This window comes from Trachemys scripta, chromosome 4 (assembly GCF_013100865.1).
Source record: "Trachemys scripta elegans isolate TJP31775 chromosome 4, CAS_Tse_1.0, whole genome shotgun sequence".
Taxonomy (NCBI): Eukaryota; Metazoa; Chordata; order Testudines; family Emydidae; genus Trachemys; species Trachemys scripta.
In genome coordinates this window covers 59,115,492-59,132,776 of record NC_048301.1, presented here as the reverse complement: position 1 = coordinate 59,132,776, position 17,285 = coordinate 59,115,492, and the positions used below count along the sequence as shown (strand labels likewise).

Genomic DNA, 17,285 nt, shown 5'->3' with positions numbered 1-17,285 from the left:
TAGTCCACGAAAGCTTATGCTCTAATAAATTTGTTAGTCTCTAAGGTGCCACAAGTACTCCTGTTCTTCTTTTTGCGGATACAGACTAACACGGCTGTTACTCTGAAACTTGTAATAAGAACATAAAGCTGAGATTTTTCAAAGCCACCGACAGGATTTGGAGTCCTATTTTCCAGTAATTGTTATGAGAATTGGGCATCCAAATTCCATTGGTGACTGAGGAAATCTCACTATAAGTGTTTTTATGACACCTTTTCCAGAAAAACAAATATAGGAGTATTTTTGGATATAAACACTGCCCCGTAGTAGTGTGAAGCCAAAGATAACAGCAGGTGGGATTTTCAGAATTGCCTGTGTGATTTAGATAAAACAGAAGACAAGCTACTCAGAGGTTTAATTCTGCTCTCACCACGTTCAGTTCATGTTAGTGGAGTTACTTCTGATTTGCAGTGATGTGAGAGAAGTATCAGTCCCACTGACTATAAACAGGAAGGCTCACTTCATTCTACAAATGTAGAATCTAATTGCACTCTACAATTTGAGTAAAATTGAGAAAGTAAACATAAACACATAAATGGTGAAAAGTAAGCCAGATTTGAAAGATTTGTTTAATTATAAAATCCAAGGTATTACAAGTATATATCACATTATAAGAACATGAATAGAGGAGAATAGAAAAAAGGAACTAAAAATACATGTTTTTTATCTTGACAACATCCCTTTAAAACATTCAGTTGAGTACAATTCATAACATCCCATTCAAACATCCTGTGTTTTGACTGGCCAACTGTGTGTGTTCATGGAAGTTGTCGTAACTATAAAGGGAAGGGTAACAGCCCTCCTGTGTACAATACTATAAAATTCCCCCTGGCCAGAGACTCCAAAATCCTTTTACCTGTAAAGGGTTAAGAAGCTCAGGGTAACCTGGCTGACATCTGACCCAAAGGACCAATAAGGGGACAAGATACTTTCAAATCTTGGTGGGGGGAAGGTTTTTGTTTGTGCTCTTTGTTTGGGGGGTGGTTTGCTCTTGGGACTGAGAGGGACCAGACATCAATCCAGGTTCTCCAAATCTTTCTGAACAAGTCTCTCATATTTCCAACTTGTAAATAAACAGCCAGGCAAGGCGTGTTAGTTTTTATCTTTGTTTTCTCAACTTGTAAATATACCTTTTTGCTAGAGTGTTTATCTCTGTTTGCTGTAACTTTGAACCTAAGGCTAGAGGGGATTCCTCTGGACTCTTTAAGTTTGATTACCCTGTAAAGTTATTTTCCCTCCTGATTTTACAGAGATGATTTTTACCTTTGTCTTTAATTAAAAGCCTTCTTTTTAAGAACCTGATTGATTTTTTTCCTTGTCTTTAGATCCAAGGGGGTTGGATCTTGATCCATCAGGAGTTGGTGGGAGAAAGGAGGGGGATGGTTAATTTCTCCTTGTTTTAAGATCCAAGGGGTTTGGATCTGTATTCACCAGGGAATTGGTGAAGAGTCTCTCAAGGCTACCCAGGGAAGAGAATTAGCATTTTGGGAGTGGTGGCAGCGGACCAGATGTAAGCTGGTAGTTAAGCTTAGAAGTTTTCATGCAGGTCCCCACATTTGTACCCTAAAGTTCAAAGTGGGGAAGCAGCCTTGACAGAGGTTTATTGATATTACTCATGATATGATTCAACAAATGAGAAATGGGGTGTTAATCAAAGCCAGGATCTAATAACTCCTTAACTTTCTAAATGTTTGAATGGTTGACGCTAAAAAAGATTTGGGGTCATGGTGAATAATCAGCGGAACATGAGTTCCCAGTGCAATGCTGTGGCCAAAAGGGTTAATGCAATTCTTGGATGAATAAGCAGAGGAAATCTCAAATTGGAGTAGAGCGGTTATTTTACCTCTCTACTGTGGTGCAGCCACTGCCAGAATACTGTGTCCAGTTCTGATGACCACAATCCAAGAAGGATGTTGATAAATTGGAAAGTTCAGAGAAGAGCCATGAGAATGATGAAAGGATTAGAAAACTTGCTTTATAGTCATAGACTCAAGCAGCTCCATCTATTTAGCTTAACAAAGATACATAGAGACTTGATCACAGTCTATAAGAACCTACATGGGAACAAATATTTGATAATGGGCTCTTCAGTCTAGCAGAGAAAGGTATAACACGATCCAATGGCTGGAAGTTGAAACTAGACAAATTCAGACTGGAAATAAGGTAGAGTAATTGGAACAAATTACCATGGGTTGTGGTGGATTCTCCATCACTGACAATTTTAAAACCAAGATTGGATGTTTTTCTAAAAGCTCCGCTGTAGGAATTATTTTGAGGAAAGTTATCTGGTCTCTGCTATACGGGAGGTCAGACTAGATGATCACAATGGTTTCTTCTGGCCTTGGAATCTATGAATCTAGATCCTGATCTGCACTACCTGGCTGGTCACTATTGTAAAAAACCCATGTGTTGCAGACAACTGGCAAATTTATTAATCGCACGCACAGTGCTAGGTCTAGACCCCTGTTCCTTCTGCTCCAAAAACACAGGCTTCTTGCCCTTTAACTAAAGAAGAATGTCCTTATTTTGCAATTGTCATAGCTGTTGTCAGCCGACTCTCAGCCTGGGATCAGTTGTAGTCTCTTTGAATCTGTTACCCGTGGGTCCCCTACATACACCCACTGCCGGGCAATCTGACTGTTTCCAGCAGGAGTTCAGCTCACTCTCAGGGTCCTTTCTGACTCTTGAGTCTGGTTATGTTCATTTGCCTCTTGTCCCTGGCAGCACTCCCCAGGTCCCACCACAGCTCACTGGATGCAAGGACCCCTTCAGCATCCTTCATCCATATCAGGCTCATAAGGCCAGTCTGCCCCAGACAAGGAGGAGGAGAAGGATGGGCTAGCAACTGCCTCAGACTGAGCTCCCCTTGCTAGCAGAGCTTGCTAGCAGTCCCTGGCAGCTTCCCTGCTCCTAGGAAGAAAACAAACCCAACCCTCTAGTTTGTGTGGCCAGTCTCACCCTTTTAAACTCCACTTCTCCAGGCGGAGCATGTTCTGCAGCTGCACCTAACTGGCACTGCCTGAGTGCAGGAATGCTCGTTAGCTCATCAGTAAGATGGGGGCATGTCCCATCACATAGTCCCTGTGGGCTAACCACTAGAGGGCAACATTATATATACACCCAAAACCAGTACATTGCACTATAGAACTGATGGAATGCAAACCTTGGATTTGACAATGGGAATTTTGGAGGAGTTTGGATCCAGATTTGAACTTTGTGGCTCAGGCCCAACTCTAATAGACCCAAGTAAGTTCCTGTCTGTGGAGCTCTGCCAAGATATCAGAATGGCCATCAACCAGCCAATACACAGGACTTACGAAAGCCTTTAACACAGTTTATATAATTTGTGAGGATGGATATCTCTACAGCATTCAGTTCTCCTAGGCTCAATAGTTAACCTGACCCTGTATATCTGACTGCAATGGCCTCCAAGACAGTTTGCCTTGTGCATTAAAATGACTGCTTGTTCTTTTCAGGGCCAGCTCCAGGCACCAGCTTAACAAGCAGGTGCTTGGGGTGGCCAAGAGAGGGGGGCGGCATGTGCGGCAATTCGGGGGCGGCAGGTCCCTCACTCCCTCTAGGAGTGAAGGACCTGCCGCCAAACGGCCGCCGCCGATCGGGGCCCCCCCCCCCCCCCATTGTTTTTTTTTTTTTTTTGCTTGGGGCGGCAGAAATGCTGGAGCCGGCCCTCGTTCTTTTGACTGTCAAATTGGATTCTGAATTAATTTTAACCTCTTATGAAAAAAATCTAGTCCTGGGATACTCGGATTGATGCTCACAAGCCACTCTTTAATGCACCTCTTTGCAGCACATGATATTAAAACAGTGTGCTTTAATTATTAATCAAAGTTATTAACCAATCAGGATGCTTTTACTATGTTATTAACCAATTGTAGTTGATAAAATAATAATACTTGGTCAGTCATTTTGCTGTGAGAATATATATATATTTCCTTATCATACTGTTTAAATATGAATATTCTGTATAGTACTATAGTAAATGAAACAATGAATTCACGCTACTGTGATTCTTTGGGTAATGTTGATTGCTAATTTGCCTCCTGAACCACTCTTTATCGTTGATCTGGCCATCCCTGGGGATGGCTCACTGAAGACATCCATTCAATTCACAGCAACCGTCAAACTAGCACATCAAATGTTAGGCTGTGTTGAAATGGGGATAAAGAACAATGCAGAAACTATTAGAATGATGTTCAACTGACTGATGGCAGAGCCTCACCTTGTATGCAATATTTGTTTTCAATGATCTCACCTCAAAAAGGATACAGCAGAAATAGAAAAAATCCCAAGAAAGGCAACAAAAATGATTAGAGGCTACAACTGCGTGAATGTTTGCTATGAAACTTGAAACTAAAGCTGTGTCTACACTAGGAAATTTTACAAAAAATTCCCACCACCGTTAGAACAGGCTCTGGATATTCGAACCTGCCCTGATTCTCTTCTCACTTATACCAGTGTAAATCAAGAGTAACTCCTATGAAGTTAATGGAGGTATGCAGGGTTAAACCAGTGTAAGCAAGAGGAGAATAAACCCCTGATGTAGAAAAAGGCTCTGAGAGCTTCCAGAACTTTTACCACGTGTTAGTAAAACGTGCTGAATGGCTTCATTGAAACAGTTGAGAAAAATTGGTCTGGCTGAAGGATCCTTGTCTGCACTTGGGCGTGGGGCTAACACCTGTTCAGCTGAACCTCTGGCAGAACCTAGCATTGATAAGGCTACAGTGAAACATGTTTGGTTTCAGGTGTCATTACAAATTCAATGAAAGTACTGCTGAGATTTGCAAACTTTTTGAACAAACCTGGGTCCAGTTAAGGTTTTACATGCAAATCATATGAAATTTGCTGTTATAAAGGAGCTCTCTAATTTCAACTACATTTTGTTTTGAAATTTTGAGTTAATTCACCAAGTTCACTCAGATGTGAGTGAAACCCCACAGATTGACAGTAAAGAACATGCACCACCCCTTGTGAAATGAAACAGCCGAGTTCTGCACAGCACTGTTAGAGGCGAGCGAAGGACGGCACATGAAGAGAGAATAAGGAGACACAGGGTAACATTTTCAAAAGTACCTATGTGATTTAAGAGCATAAGTACCATTATTCAGGCTCCTAAATCACTTAAATGCTTTTGAAAATTTTACTCTAGAAATTATTTGGAAAGAAGAAAACTAAGAAGAGATATGACAGCTATCTGTAGAATTCTGACTTGTATGAAGATGACCTGTCAAATTCTCCAATTTACCCTTTCCTGTAAGATGAGAATTGACTCTGAAGATAATAATCAGAATAAAAACCAGATGTAAACAGATGCAGTGAAGTGTTTCTGAATCAGCAGACAGCCTGAAGCAATAACTCTGAAAGGTGTAAACTACCCATGTCATCTGAAGCTCATGACAAAAGTTTAAATGTCAACATTGTCAACTATTTCACGATTTGATCAGTAATTCAATTGTTCTACTGTTGATCAAATCATTCAAGAAAGGAGAGGGACAATGATATTGGCACAATGAAGATCACAGAGTCTCAGGTGACAAGGGCATGGTTTGTGCATGGGCTTAGGGGAGTATCACTACTCCAACTCCCCCTCCCCCATTTTAACCCTTGGATTTTACGGAGGCAAATATCTTAGTAAGAGTCACAAGAGAATACAACTAGCAACACCTGACTATAATTCACTGTAAAATAAAAATGATAAAGGCTGTCAATCAATACTCAAGTTTTGGAGCAGTGAAGACAAGAAGAAATGTTCCTCATTGGATAGTTGTACACAATAAGCCAAGTGGATTTATGTGAACTTTACATTTTCCTCTGAAGTTCCCAATATTTGCCACTTTCAGAGCTTGGAGGCTGGACTGGACTGGATGGACCATTGATCTGTTCTGTTATGCCAATTCCTAAATTCACCACCAGCTCCTCTGTGTCTATCATTATAGTGAGAGGCTGATACAGGGAGGGGGATGCTTCTAAATTTTGTGTCATTACGTGTATGTTGCTCTTGCTCTGTTGTTTCCAGGGGAAGCGGATTGTCAGTGAGAAACAGAGTTCAGATGGCCTCCTGAGTCAAGGTGGGGACCCAGCCCTGAGCGAGGAAGAGGTGGACCACCTGGTAGCTTTCCGCAGAGGGAGACGGATGCAGATTGCCATCACCATGGACAACAAGGAAAAAGTGAGTGCATTCCAAGAGTCTGTGTCATAAGGACTGGAACTCCACCAACGCTATTGGACTAGAGGAGCAGAGGGGGAAAGGTTCTAGCTGTGAACACATTCCAGCAGCAGGTCAGTTGGAGATAGTGTTTTTTTTAGTAGTGTGGGAGTTATCAGGGCTAAAGCTGTCTGGCTATCCTAGCTCAGGAGACAAGGCCATAGGACCTGATCCACGTTCCCTTCTCTGTGATCCTAGCTCTAGCTATCTCCAGACTTGTTCAGTTTTTACCTCAGCAGATTCTTCAACATGCTCCCCAAAGGAATCTCATATGATGCTTCTTTGGGGGGAACAAGGGGAGGGGTAGGCATTGCTATGCACTTGCCTTGCATTTAAGAAGGAAAGAATGCAGAAGTTATCATTTAGAGCCACAGGCCTCATGGACACCTAAAGCCAGCTTTCCACCCAGGGCCATGGTGTAGAATACGGTCAAAGAGCCCTATCCCAGACTGTAGCGGGGTGAACGCCCGCTCCAGCCCTGAAGGGGTTGGAAAAGCCCTGCAGGGGGCTGGGGCTGAGTAAAGGAGCAAAACCCCGGCTGATTGGGGAAGTGGCTGCAGCTGGGGCCATGCCCCAGCTGAGCAACTCAGCCTTATAAGAAGGCCAGGGTAGCCAGAAGCAGAGGAGTCTTCCTCTGACAGGAGAGAGAGATAGGCCTGGCTGCAGGGAGCTCACCTGGGGACCTAGAGTGAGGCTAGGCTGGGGAAAGGCCTTGGGGGCTGGGAAGCCCTAGGCCAGCAACTCCCCAGGCTGCAGGGCCTGGTCCTAGGCCCATATAGGTATTGGGGTTGCAGAGGGACAACCTGAGGGTGGGTAAAGGCAGCCAGTCCAAACCCCTTGTTGCCGGTGATGATTGGCTGATAGACTGCAGTCTGCCCCAGGGCGTGGGAGGTAGGTGGTGACTGGCAGTCGCCATGACTGAGGTGACATTGGGATAAGGGGTGGGGGTTCCCCTGGGTGGGGAGACCCAGAGAGAAAGTGGAGTACTGCCAGGGGGGCAGTATCTAAGCCAAGGGCACTGGGGTCCAGGAGGGACATGGGGGCCAACAACAGGCAGGACACTTGTCCTGCAGAGGGCGCTCTGGATGCTGGCGAGCTAATTCCTCAGATGACCAGCAGGAGGTGCCCCAGGGGTGAGTCCATGCTTGATTACACAGACAGACAGTACAATTTAAAAGTTAATTGGGGTGGGCAATATCCATGTCCAAAACAAACTGATGTCACCCATGGGGCAGCCCATTTGATGATTTTGTTGAACCTTTTAGATTTTGGAAACATGGACCAAATACTCTATTGCAAACTCCTTCTTCATAAAAAAATGATGAATTTCAATACAAGAGAATACTCAGCCAAGCAAGAGTGTGCCTCCGACACCCGGTGCTCAGGATCATGAAAGATAACAAGAGAAAACATAAAGCTAAAATACACAAAACAAGGTTGTACGTAAAAGTCAAAGAACTAATGCAATTTCCCTCAGTGGGACTGCAGCCAAAGTGTGCTGCTAATTGCCTAGGATATTCTCCAGATTTGTCTCCTCCCCACTGAGAGTTTGACTAGAGATACAGGACCCTACTATATGTTTCCCCATGGTCGCTTTACACTGAGTGTCATAAAGAAGCAGATAAGTCAGCAGATTGAGCTACCATTGAATACTCAGCAGCGCAGGGGGTTTCCATGGTAGCACAGAGCTAGAGTAATAGTTCTACAACACAGCCCCTGCCGAAGGGGAATTGTCAGGGCATGTTTGGGGGATAGGGGATGTAGTCTGTGCACCACTGTGCTGTGGCTATACTTGCCTGCTCAAACAGCCCTTGGAGTCATTGAAAATCAATGTATATATTAGAGCAGCCTTGAGGTTGCTCTATCTTATGCTATAGGGATTGGTAAAAGCCATCTTTCTTCTCCCCCTATTCCTGCCCGAAGTGTATCTCCTGCAGATCTAATAATCAGAGCCCTAATGTTTGAGAAAAGGGAGCTGCATTCACAATGCCCTATCTCCTCCCCATTCAGTGCCCTACCTGCAAGCTACATTTTGCCATAGTTAAAGCTAAATAGAGGACACTTAGAAAATTAATAGGAATTTTTGGGGGCATGCTCAGTAGGGATCATTGCTGCTTTATAAAGGGAGCCTGCCTTCAAATTCTCCTCCTCCTCCAAAATGTAAATATATGCTGCAACTCAGTTTTCAGGCAGACTCAGGACAGAGTCCATAACAGCCCAAAACACTTGGCTTTCCCACCCCTCAGATAACTTTCTGATCACACTGTTCTACCACACTTTAAAGACAATGTTCCCAATTAACTTAGCTAACTGGGTATCCCAGGGAGAGGAGCCAACATTTCCCTGTCACTGCCTCCTATTCTCCATTTGCAAATGGCCACAGTGTATTCTGTGGACTTTGTCAAAATTTAATCCAGATAATCCCCAATTAATGCTTCTCTGCAAACACTCAGCCCGTGCTGTCCTCCTCCGACACCAATGTTCATGTTTGAATTTTGAAATTGAAGCAAGTGCTCTGGGTAGGGAAGGAGAGAGAACTTGCACTCCTGCGTTCTGGTGGACACGTGCGCATGAAGGGGTGGCCATGAGAAATGACAAAGTGGGTGCCATTATCCACTCTGAGAAGAATTCCACAAAGTCATTTGGTCACATTCACAGCTTCGCTGTGCAGCAGCAAAGTGTCAAATGCATAGGATGGGTGCAGAAAAAACCAAACTGGAGCTTAATATAAAAGAGTCTAAATACTGCACCTAGTGTACAGAAGCAAGAAGTCCATCACTAAGCAGCGTTTAAGAGTCTGAAGGCAATGAAAGGGAAGAATTAAGAATGTTGTATGATTTCACGGTCTCCTTATTGGTGGGTTAGTGCAGGCAGACTGAGTCCTGGACTAATGACACTGGCATGAGCTCACTTTAACAACAAAGCCACCTCTATTTATTACTGGCAGAGAGTACAGAGGCAGCTCCCCTCCTGCTGTCGGTACAAAGAGCTTCACTTTCTCCCCAGGCAGAGAGTTCTCAGAGTTACTTCCTGAGACAGGCATCCTGCCCCTGTACAAAGAGCCATGCTCTTTAGGAGATGTCTGTGGATACACTAAAAAACACCCAGTCACTCAGCCAGCAAGCAAACAAGGAGCTACCATTCTGACCCTCAGAGAAGGCAGAGTGGAACTGAGAAAACGACACCTTGAGCTCATTTTAGTTAAATAGGGTTTTTAAAATGTTTTTGTAGATTGACTAGCTGTTAAATCAGCCATAATATAAAAAAGGTGATTGAGCTGACCTCTGAAACCCTAATTTCCAATAGTTATTAGCTGTACCTCAATATTCTACATTCCAATCTGCCTCATGAGATCACCCACCTATTGGGAAATATAACGCTGTCTCCTCTACCTTGTTAATTATTATTTGATTTGCAACGTGGTAGCACCTGGAGGCCGAGGCCCATTGTGCTGGACGCTATACTGACATATCACAAAGAGATGGTTCCTGTCACAGACAGCTTAGAACGTAAGGCTATGTGTGTACTGCAGCATGGTGTAGAATATGGATGTGTGACTTGCCGCACGCACCAAAGTGCTGTGCTGCAACTGCCCTGTATGGATGCTGCTAGCACGAACTAAAAGGTCCCTAGTTTGCGTTAATGTAGTCCTCTTCAAACAGGACTTTGTTAATGTGAACTAAGTACCTATTAGTTCACACCAGCAGCATCCCCATAGGGCAGTTACAGCACAGCACTCTTTTGAGCGCAGCAATTCTCACCCCTGTAGTAGTCCAAATTGCAGGGCCGTGTAGACAAGCTCTAAATATGAGATGAGAAACAACGGATTGCTACAACAGACAGAGGGTGTGTCTACACTGCAGTTAAAAACCCGGAGCTGGCCTGTGCCAGTTGACTCGGGCTGCAGGGCTGTTTAGTTGCAGTGTAGACTTCTGGGCTCAGGCTGGAGCCTGAGTTCTGGGACCCTCCCACCTCGCAGGGTCCTAGAGCCCAGGCTCCAGCCCAAGCCCAGAAGTCTACACTGCAATTAAACAGCCCCACAGCCCATGCCCTGTGAGCCTGTGTCAGCTGGCACGGGCCAACTATGGGTGTCTAATTGCAGTGTAGACATACCCAAAGGGAACACAAGGTACTACTGAGACAACTGCATGATAAGCAGTACTCAGCCTACAACCAGTGAGTCACGGATTTGGATACAACATGGTTAAAGTATATAGTGTCGATGGGACCTCACCAAGCCCGGTCTGTGGGATATGCGTAGGTTCCTCACTATGCTACAGATGTTAAACATGTGGTAACTAGAATCAGTTAGAGATGCAGTGCAGATGGAGCCTAAAATGACAGCTGCCCCTTGTCCACCTTCAGTTCAGCTTGCACCTGTTGCACCTAGAAACATTTTCTGAAATGGCTTTGTCCAGCCTACACTGTCACTTCAGTCATTTCTGAGACAGATTTGGGAGGGAGCATTGTCAGCAATGCATCCATTTACTAGTGCTGACAGGACTCCGAAAAGCCAAAGACAGATACATCTGTCTCTCTCACTCTGCCGCCGATTAACCTCCCTCCTGAGAGCACTGGTGTGCATCAAGCTAATTAATAGTAAGAACATAGGAATGAATTCATTAATATTTTTTGGTTTGACTATCTCAGAGCAGTTCACAGCGGTGAATAAGTACATTCACCCATTTTACAGATGGGGAAACTGAAGCACAGAAAGGTTCAGTGACTTGTCCAAAGCCACAGAGAAAGTCTGTGGTATAATCAGGCTCCAATGTCTAGGGTGCTAGTCTGGAACTCAGGAGATTTGCCTTCAATTCCCTGCTCCCCCACAGACTTCTTGGGTGATCCCAGGCAAGTTATTTTCTCTCTCTGTCCTAGTCTCTGTCAGTAAGTTGGGGATAATAGTACTTCCCTACCTCACAGGAGCATTGTGATGATAAATACATCACAGACTGTGAGGTGCTCAGATCCTATACTAATGGGGATGGTTTAACTACCTCAGGGAGAGAGAAGAGAATCCTGATTGGCAGTCCCTGTTTCTAGCCTTTAGAAACACTGTGTCCTCCTGTACCACACAGCCCAGGCAGGAGGCACAGGGCTGGCTCTGTGCTTGAAGGGGCAGCTGCATTATTTGTGTTCTCTAGTGTAGATTAAATGTAGCTTTGAACTGCGCTCTAGCAGCCTGAGATTGACAGAGCTTTGGCTACATTCTGCTGATGCAGGGGGGCAATTAACTCAAGCACTGCACAATTCAATCCGCCTTTTCAGGAGGCACTGATTCAGCAGCAGCTCTTGCACTCTGCCCTCTTCTCAGCGTGGTATCCGCAGGAAGAAAGCTTGTCTCTGTGCTGTCAACACTGTGCTGCATGCCATGAGTGGGGGCATGGGAGGGTTTTACACAGTAAGATGGGCAGGTCTGTTCCTTTTCGCCTGCACAGCTCGGGGTGTAGAATGGTTGATAGGACAGCAGGGAGCACAAAGAGACAATGAAATTGAGATTGTAAATCACGCTGGGAGAGTTGGTAAGCAGGGCTGGCAGAGTCGCTTGGCTCTCACAGGCAGTACCTGCCTTTGCGTTTCCATAACACCATGCCATTTGTCCTCGAGCCCGGGAGCCGCTCCGCCTCACAGCATGAAATAGATATTGGGATTGCTGAAGCGTTTTCAACAGTGCTTTTTGCTATAAAGAGCTTTTGTTTTAATTTGAGTGCAACAGAGCTCCCAACTTTCCCTACTCCTCACACAAGGGAGAATTATTCACATTAAAAGAGGGGGACGCCCAGAGCTAGAGGGTGGTAAAGAAGGAGGGTCCCCTTTCTATTTCGGGCCTAATCCTGCTCCTACTGACGTCAATGCAAGGTTTGCACTGAGATGATATCTGGGAGCTTCTGGCATTCCTAAGCTCACTTTGGGCAGCATTTCTGTCCCTGGATAGTATTGCTCTAGCAAAGGTGGGAAAGAAATGTGTTGTACTAAATTACTGAGATGATTCTTTGATATGAAACTCTCTACAGGAGACTTCTTAGCCCAAAACCGCACTATTTCTGATGCGGCAGGAGTATTTGATCCATCACGCATTAACAGAGAGACTGTCTCACAGACACCTCTTGTCCCATCTAGGATCATATAGACAACCTTCCACCCCATGGTAAGGCGCACCTTCTCTTCCATTCAATCATGTGGACCCCCTCTCTTGTCCCATTTATGTCACCTGGACCCATCTCCCCGCCACTGGCAATAACACAGAACTTCCTGCCAGCTTACTGGCAATCACATGCACCCACCTCCCTGCCAGACTTGCCAGTTTGAATCCCACTCATGAATGCATGCCATCTCTGTGACTCGTGCTGCAGTGGAGTTCTCCGTACCACCAGCGCATGTAGGTATTTGTAACTGTCTGCTGTGCATTCCCTACATTTCTAAGAGTCTATGATTATGTGATTTGTGCTTTTTGAAAAATATCATACACACCATCACCCCCTCCCACCGATTATATTCCTTTCTCTCCTCTTCTTCCCTTGCATATGCTTCCCTCCTGCCTGGTCTTCCTAGTCCCCTGCACCAAATGCCACAGCCGTGGTCCCTTGCTTTTATGCTCTTGCCCATGCTGGCCTGCCATGTGGTCTCCTTGCTCCCTGGCACATTTTGCAGGACAATCTTGTCCTTGGTTCCCTTCTCTTCTGTTCCACTGGCAGCTTCTTGGGGATGGCTGGTACCGCCACACTTACTGCTGGCTCTAGTCCTCGAGAAGTAGACTGTTTCTTTCCCCCCTTTTTCTCCTATGCAGAAGCAGTCAGCAGTGGAGTCAACTAAGTTGGCTCTTCCATTTCATTTCCAGATGCTTCTGCAGACACTCAGTCTCTTCATAGGAAGCTTCCTACCACTGTATCTCAACCTTAAGGGACAAGAGGGTAATTCTGCTTCTATTCCCATTCAGTCCAGGGCTTTTTATTGAGATTACTAGCAAGGGTGCTAATCCACACCAATTGTGATGTTGGTTTTTGTGGTGTGAATGCCTGTCCACAAGGAACTGAACTGAGCCGCCGTCTCAATATACAGGTGGCTGAACAGATGGTGATTACTGCCAGCAGTTACCAGCCTCATCTAGATTGGGAATGATGACCTATAAGCAAAAGGCCCTCCCCTTCTCTTCCGTATCCCCTTGTCCTGAGCCATCCAGTCTGTCCAGGCTAACAATTTCAACATTCGCTCAGCCCTGGCTATACATGCTCTCCTCCCTCACTCTCTTGCACACTCACAGATAAATTCATTCCTTGCTCACTCTTTAACACCCAGGGTCTCCCTCCCTCAGACAGATGCAGCGCTGTGTGGGGTGGCTTGGACTGTCTAGAATGCCCTTTGACACCCCGTCTTGAGCTATCCAGACACCTTTTCCTTTCTCTGGTGGCTGTGGTGTGGGAGTTGCTTTCAGATTTCCAGGCTCTCTTTTAGAAGCGAGTTTGAATGAAGCCTGTGGACATTTTGCTGGATTGAGCAGGTGACTAGAACCTTACCCAACGTATCATAGGGTTGTATCCTACATTTTAAGAATCAGTATGGGTAAAGTGCTTACCTTGTCTCTCCTCCCAGAGAGCCCTGGGGTTGTCAGCCAAGAGCCCCTCTGGGCCACATGTAGCACAGCAGAAATCTTCATCTCTTGTAAGTTTTCCCTTAAACAAAGACCAGTCAGCACCTTTCATAAAAAATCACGTTGTCTTTTAGAATAACAAACCACGAAAGTACAAAAGTAAAGTCTCCATGAGAGAGCACGGTGTGATCGTGTCTCCTCCCTAGTAGGCTGCAGCAGCTCTGCCTCTCAAAATGTCTGCCTGGCTCTGCAGACAGTAGAGTTCTTAGAGATTTAAAGGTGCAGCACTCAGAAAGCAAAGGCAGACCACCTACAGAGCTAACTAGACCACAGGCTCCAACTTAGAAGTGGTGGCATAAAATTGAGAAGCCACATTCATAAACCTTTCACTCCCACTCACTGTTGCCATGACAGACCACAGGCTCTCCATCTTGGACTCCCCACGCTGCTGCTCTCACTGACAGGTTGCAGCCGGGGAACCCGCCAAAAGCCAATCGGACACTAATATGCTCTTCCCTTCTGGGTGATGAGTGAGGTGGTACTGTGCCTGTCAGCCTGAGAATGGGGCAGCAGCATGGGAAGGCTGAGCATGCCAGTGCCCACCTGTGGTCTGGAGGTGGACATGGCTCCCACGATTTTTCATCAGTCGCAATCTGGAGCTGAAGTACAAGATTTCTGGTGGTGGGTTAAGTGGCTTTACCATGGCAACTGCCTAAGAGCTCACAGTTTAGAAAATATATAGGACTGGATCCCATCCTCAAGATCTGTGCATGGAACGGACGCTGCATGCAATTCTCCCCGCCATACAGAAGGAGAAATCATCTGCCTCCATGGCAGCAGTCCTGTGTTCCCTCAGCCCACACAGAAAGCTCTCTATGGTGTCTGGGGATACCCAAGTGGTGAGGGCTTGGGAACTGGCTGCGGAGGACCCACATTTCCCATACCTTCATTTCCTGCATCCAGCAGAAACAACAGAGAAAAATTAGAGCCAGAAGCCATAGTCCTGTTCCTACAGAACACTCTCTGCCCTTCTGAGCTGGAGCACTGGGGAGCTGGAGTAGGTGACCTAGAGCCCACGAAGAAGCACTGGGACTCCGTGCAGCTGGCCCTGTGCTTCAAGCACATGCCTGAGCTCAGTGTGGATATCAGAATTCCTGATTCCTGTGCAGATGTTTCCACAATGGAACATGATCTGGCCTGCTTGGGGGAGTGGATCCCTTTGTCCCTGGAGACTTTGAGAATCCAACTCTGCTTCACCCTGTGTGCAGAGACAGAACTGAAATCAAACATGGCTTCCACTCCCATAGAAACTGATAAAAATCAATTCCCCCAGCTTTTGTAGGAGCTAAAGAGCAGCCATGTTTTCCCCTCCCCTTGCTGTCTGTATCCATGACTTTCCCCTGGTTGCAGGATTCTGATTATTGTCAGTAGGGCTGAGGGCAAGTCCCACTGGCTGTGTGTTTGGTAGCAGTTTTCCTAAGATGCCCCTCCATGCTCTGGCATTTTTCAAGGCTATGTTTCAGGAGAATCATTTTATGCATTAGAGCTGTGAGCCGGCACACCGGAACCACTGGACCACACCCGTTAATTAACATCTTACAAACAGACAGGTAGGTATGTGGCTTCTGGGCGTTTTACATTGCCTGTTTATTAATAATGTTTCCCTAGGTGATACATCACAAGTGAAGCCATTTCCAGTCTGGAGATGGACGAACCGCCCTCACCAGCTCAGCTACACATGTCAGAATATATGTCACCCCTCCCCACAATAGAGAGAAACCCACTGTCAAAAAGAGAAGGAGAGAGAAAGTGTTCCATTTGACACTGTGGATGTGGTTTTCCAAAGAACTCAGCTCCCATATGGGCATCACAGTAGGTGGTCAGAAAAAATAATTCACCCAATACACTGAGCTTTTTTGAAAATATGGCTCCAGTTGTGGGTGCTGAGCATTTGGAAATCTAGCCCCACATAACTAGGGTCTGCTGCTTTTACTTACATGGACTAGCACCTTCCTCTGCAGTCACTCCCATTCATTTCAGTGGGACTACCTGTGAAGTAGGGGTAGCGAATCTGACCCTAAAGAGAAACCATACTAATGTATCTCCTCCAGTCAGGATCTGCAGATGCCATCTGCTTGATTGAGTCATGTGATTTATCATCTTCGTTTTGAAAATAAAAATTCAATGAGATGGTCTAGATCCCAAAATGAACTCATTTAATCTTACCTACCTGTGGGGATCTTACCAAGTGTGGGATTTGCATGTACTGTGTCAGTGGCAGCATTTGAAAACAAGGCTTCTCGAGTAATACTAGCTTGAAAGATCCCAAACAAACCTAGGGCATAGTCCTTCAGCTGCCCGTCCACTTCCTTCTGCAAGGGGGTCCCACTGAAGTCAATTGGACTCTGTGAAGGAGCGAAGTTCAAGCATGCAGATCTTTTGGCAGAACTGGGCTCCTAGAAAGGAGCAGACACATGACCCTCCCTCCTCTCCCTTCCTCCAGAGAACAGCATTTCTTCTGAAAGCCCACCCTCAGAAACACCAATGCTGCCATCAACAGCTATGTGACAATTCCTACTTGGGGCAAAGGCTTGAGAGGCAGCATGATCTGGTGACCTGAGCAAAGGGCTGGGAGCACAGATCCAGGCTTGAGCGCAGGGGTTTCTGATCCTGGTGCAGTGATTGTCTCGCTGTTGAGTGTTAACCTTTCTGTGCCTCAGTGTCCCCAGTGTAGAAGGGCAATAACATTATTCACCTCACAGGGGCATTGTGTGGAGCAGGGAGTTAAGGTTCGTACAGTGCTTTTAAAATAAAGTGTTCTGTCAGTGCCAAGTATTGGTAGCACACAGAAGATGCTGGCCAGAGTTTTTATTGCATCCAAGGATATGCAAATACCCTCTCTGTGGCTGGACTTGCATGATCATGTTTGGCGCTAAGTCAAAGGAAAAGGTTTGGCAGCATAGGAAGCTTTCATGCTAGAGTGGTCAGACAGAGGTGGTGATGGTGGCAAGGTTGAATTAAGGCAGTCTGGGGCTTTAGGCACCACGCATATGGGCCTCTCGTGCCCCTCCCCCACAATGTTGTAGTGCTGTCCCTCCTTGGGTTGGCAGCAGGTTTCAGTTAAGATGAGTGGGGCAGTTCACATCTCTTGGAGCTACAGGTTCAAGCTGTCTGCAGACTCAGGCAGGCATCAGTTACACTTGGGGCACATTTTCAAGTTTCGCCTTGCATCCCTGAGAGATAGAAACATCATCTTGAAAAACTGAAAGCTGAGATTCTGATCTCGTCATGTGAGTTTGGGAACTAGTGTGCTAAGTGTAAGGCCAATGGGATGCCTATGCCTTAATCTGGCCTGTGCAACACCAGAAATGTAGACTGCAGATCATTGCTGTGTGATGCTCAAGGCTTCTTGAATCAGAGCCCTGATACTGAAAT

The 17,285-nt window shown here is 45.8% G+C and overlaps 1 protein-coding gene across 3 annotated transcripts in view; it reads left to right on the top strand.

The window, feature by feature from the left end:
* The window catches only part of CCDC9B (coiled-coil domain containing 9B), a 110,519-nt gene that overhangs the window by 30,763 nt on the left and 62,471 nt on the right, over window positions 1-17,285 (top strand). For all 3 annotated transcript variants that reach the window (XM_034769029.1, XM_034769030.1, XM_034769031.1), the window contains one exon: window positions 6,074-6,226. In XM_034769029.1, the coding sequence (XP_034624920.1) occupies window positions 6,074-6,226 (153 nt within the window). The remainder of the gene's footprint in view (window positions 1-6,073; window positions 6,227-17,285) is intronic.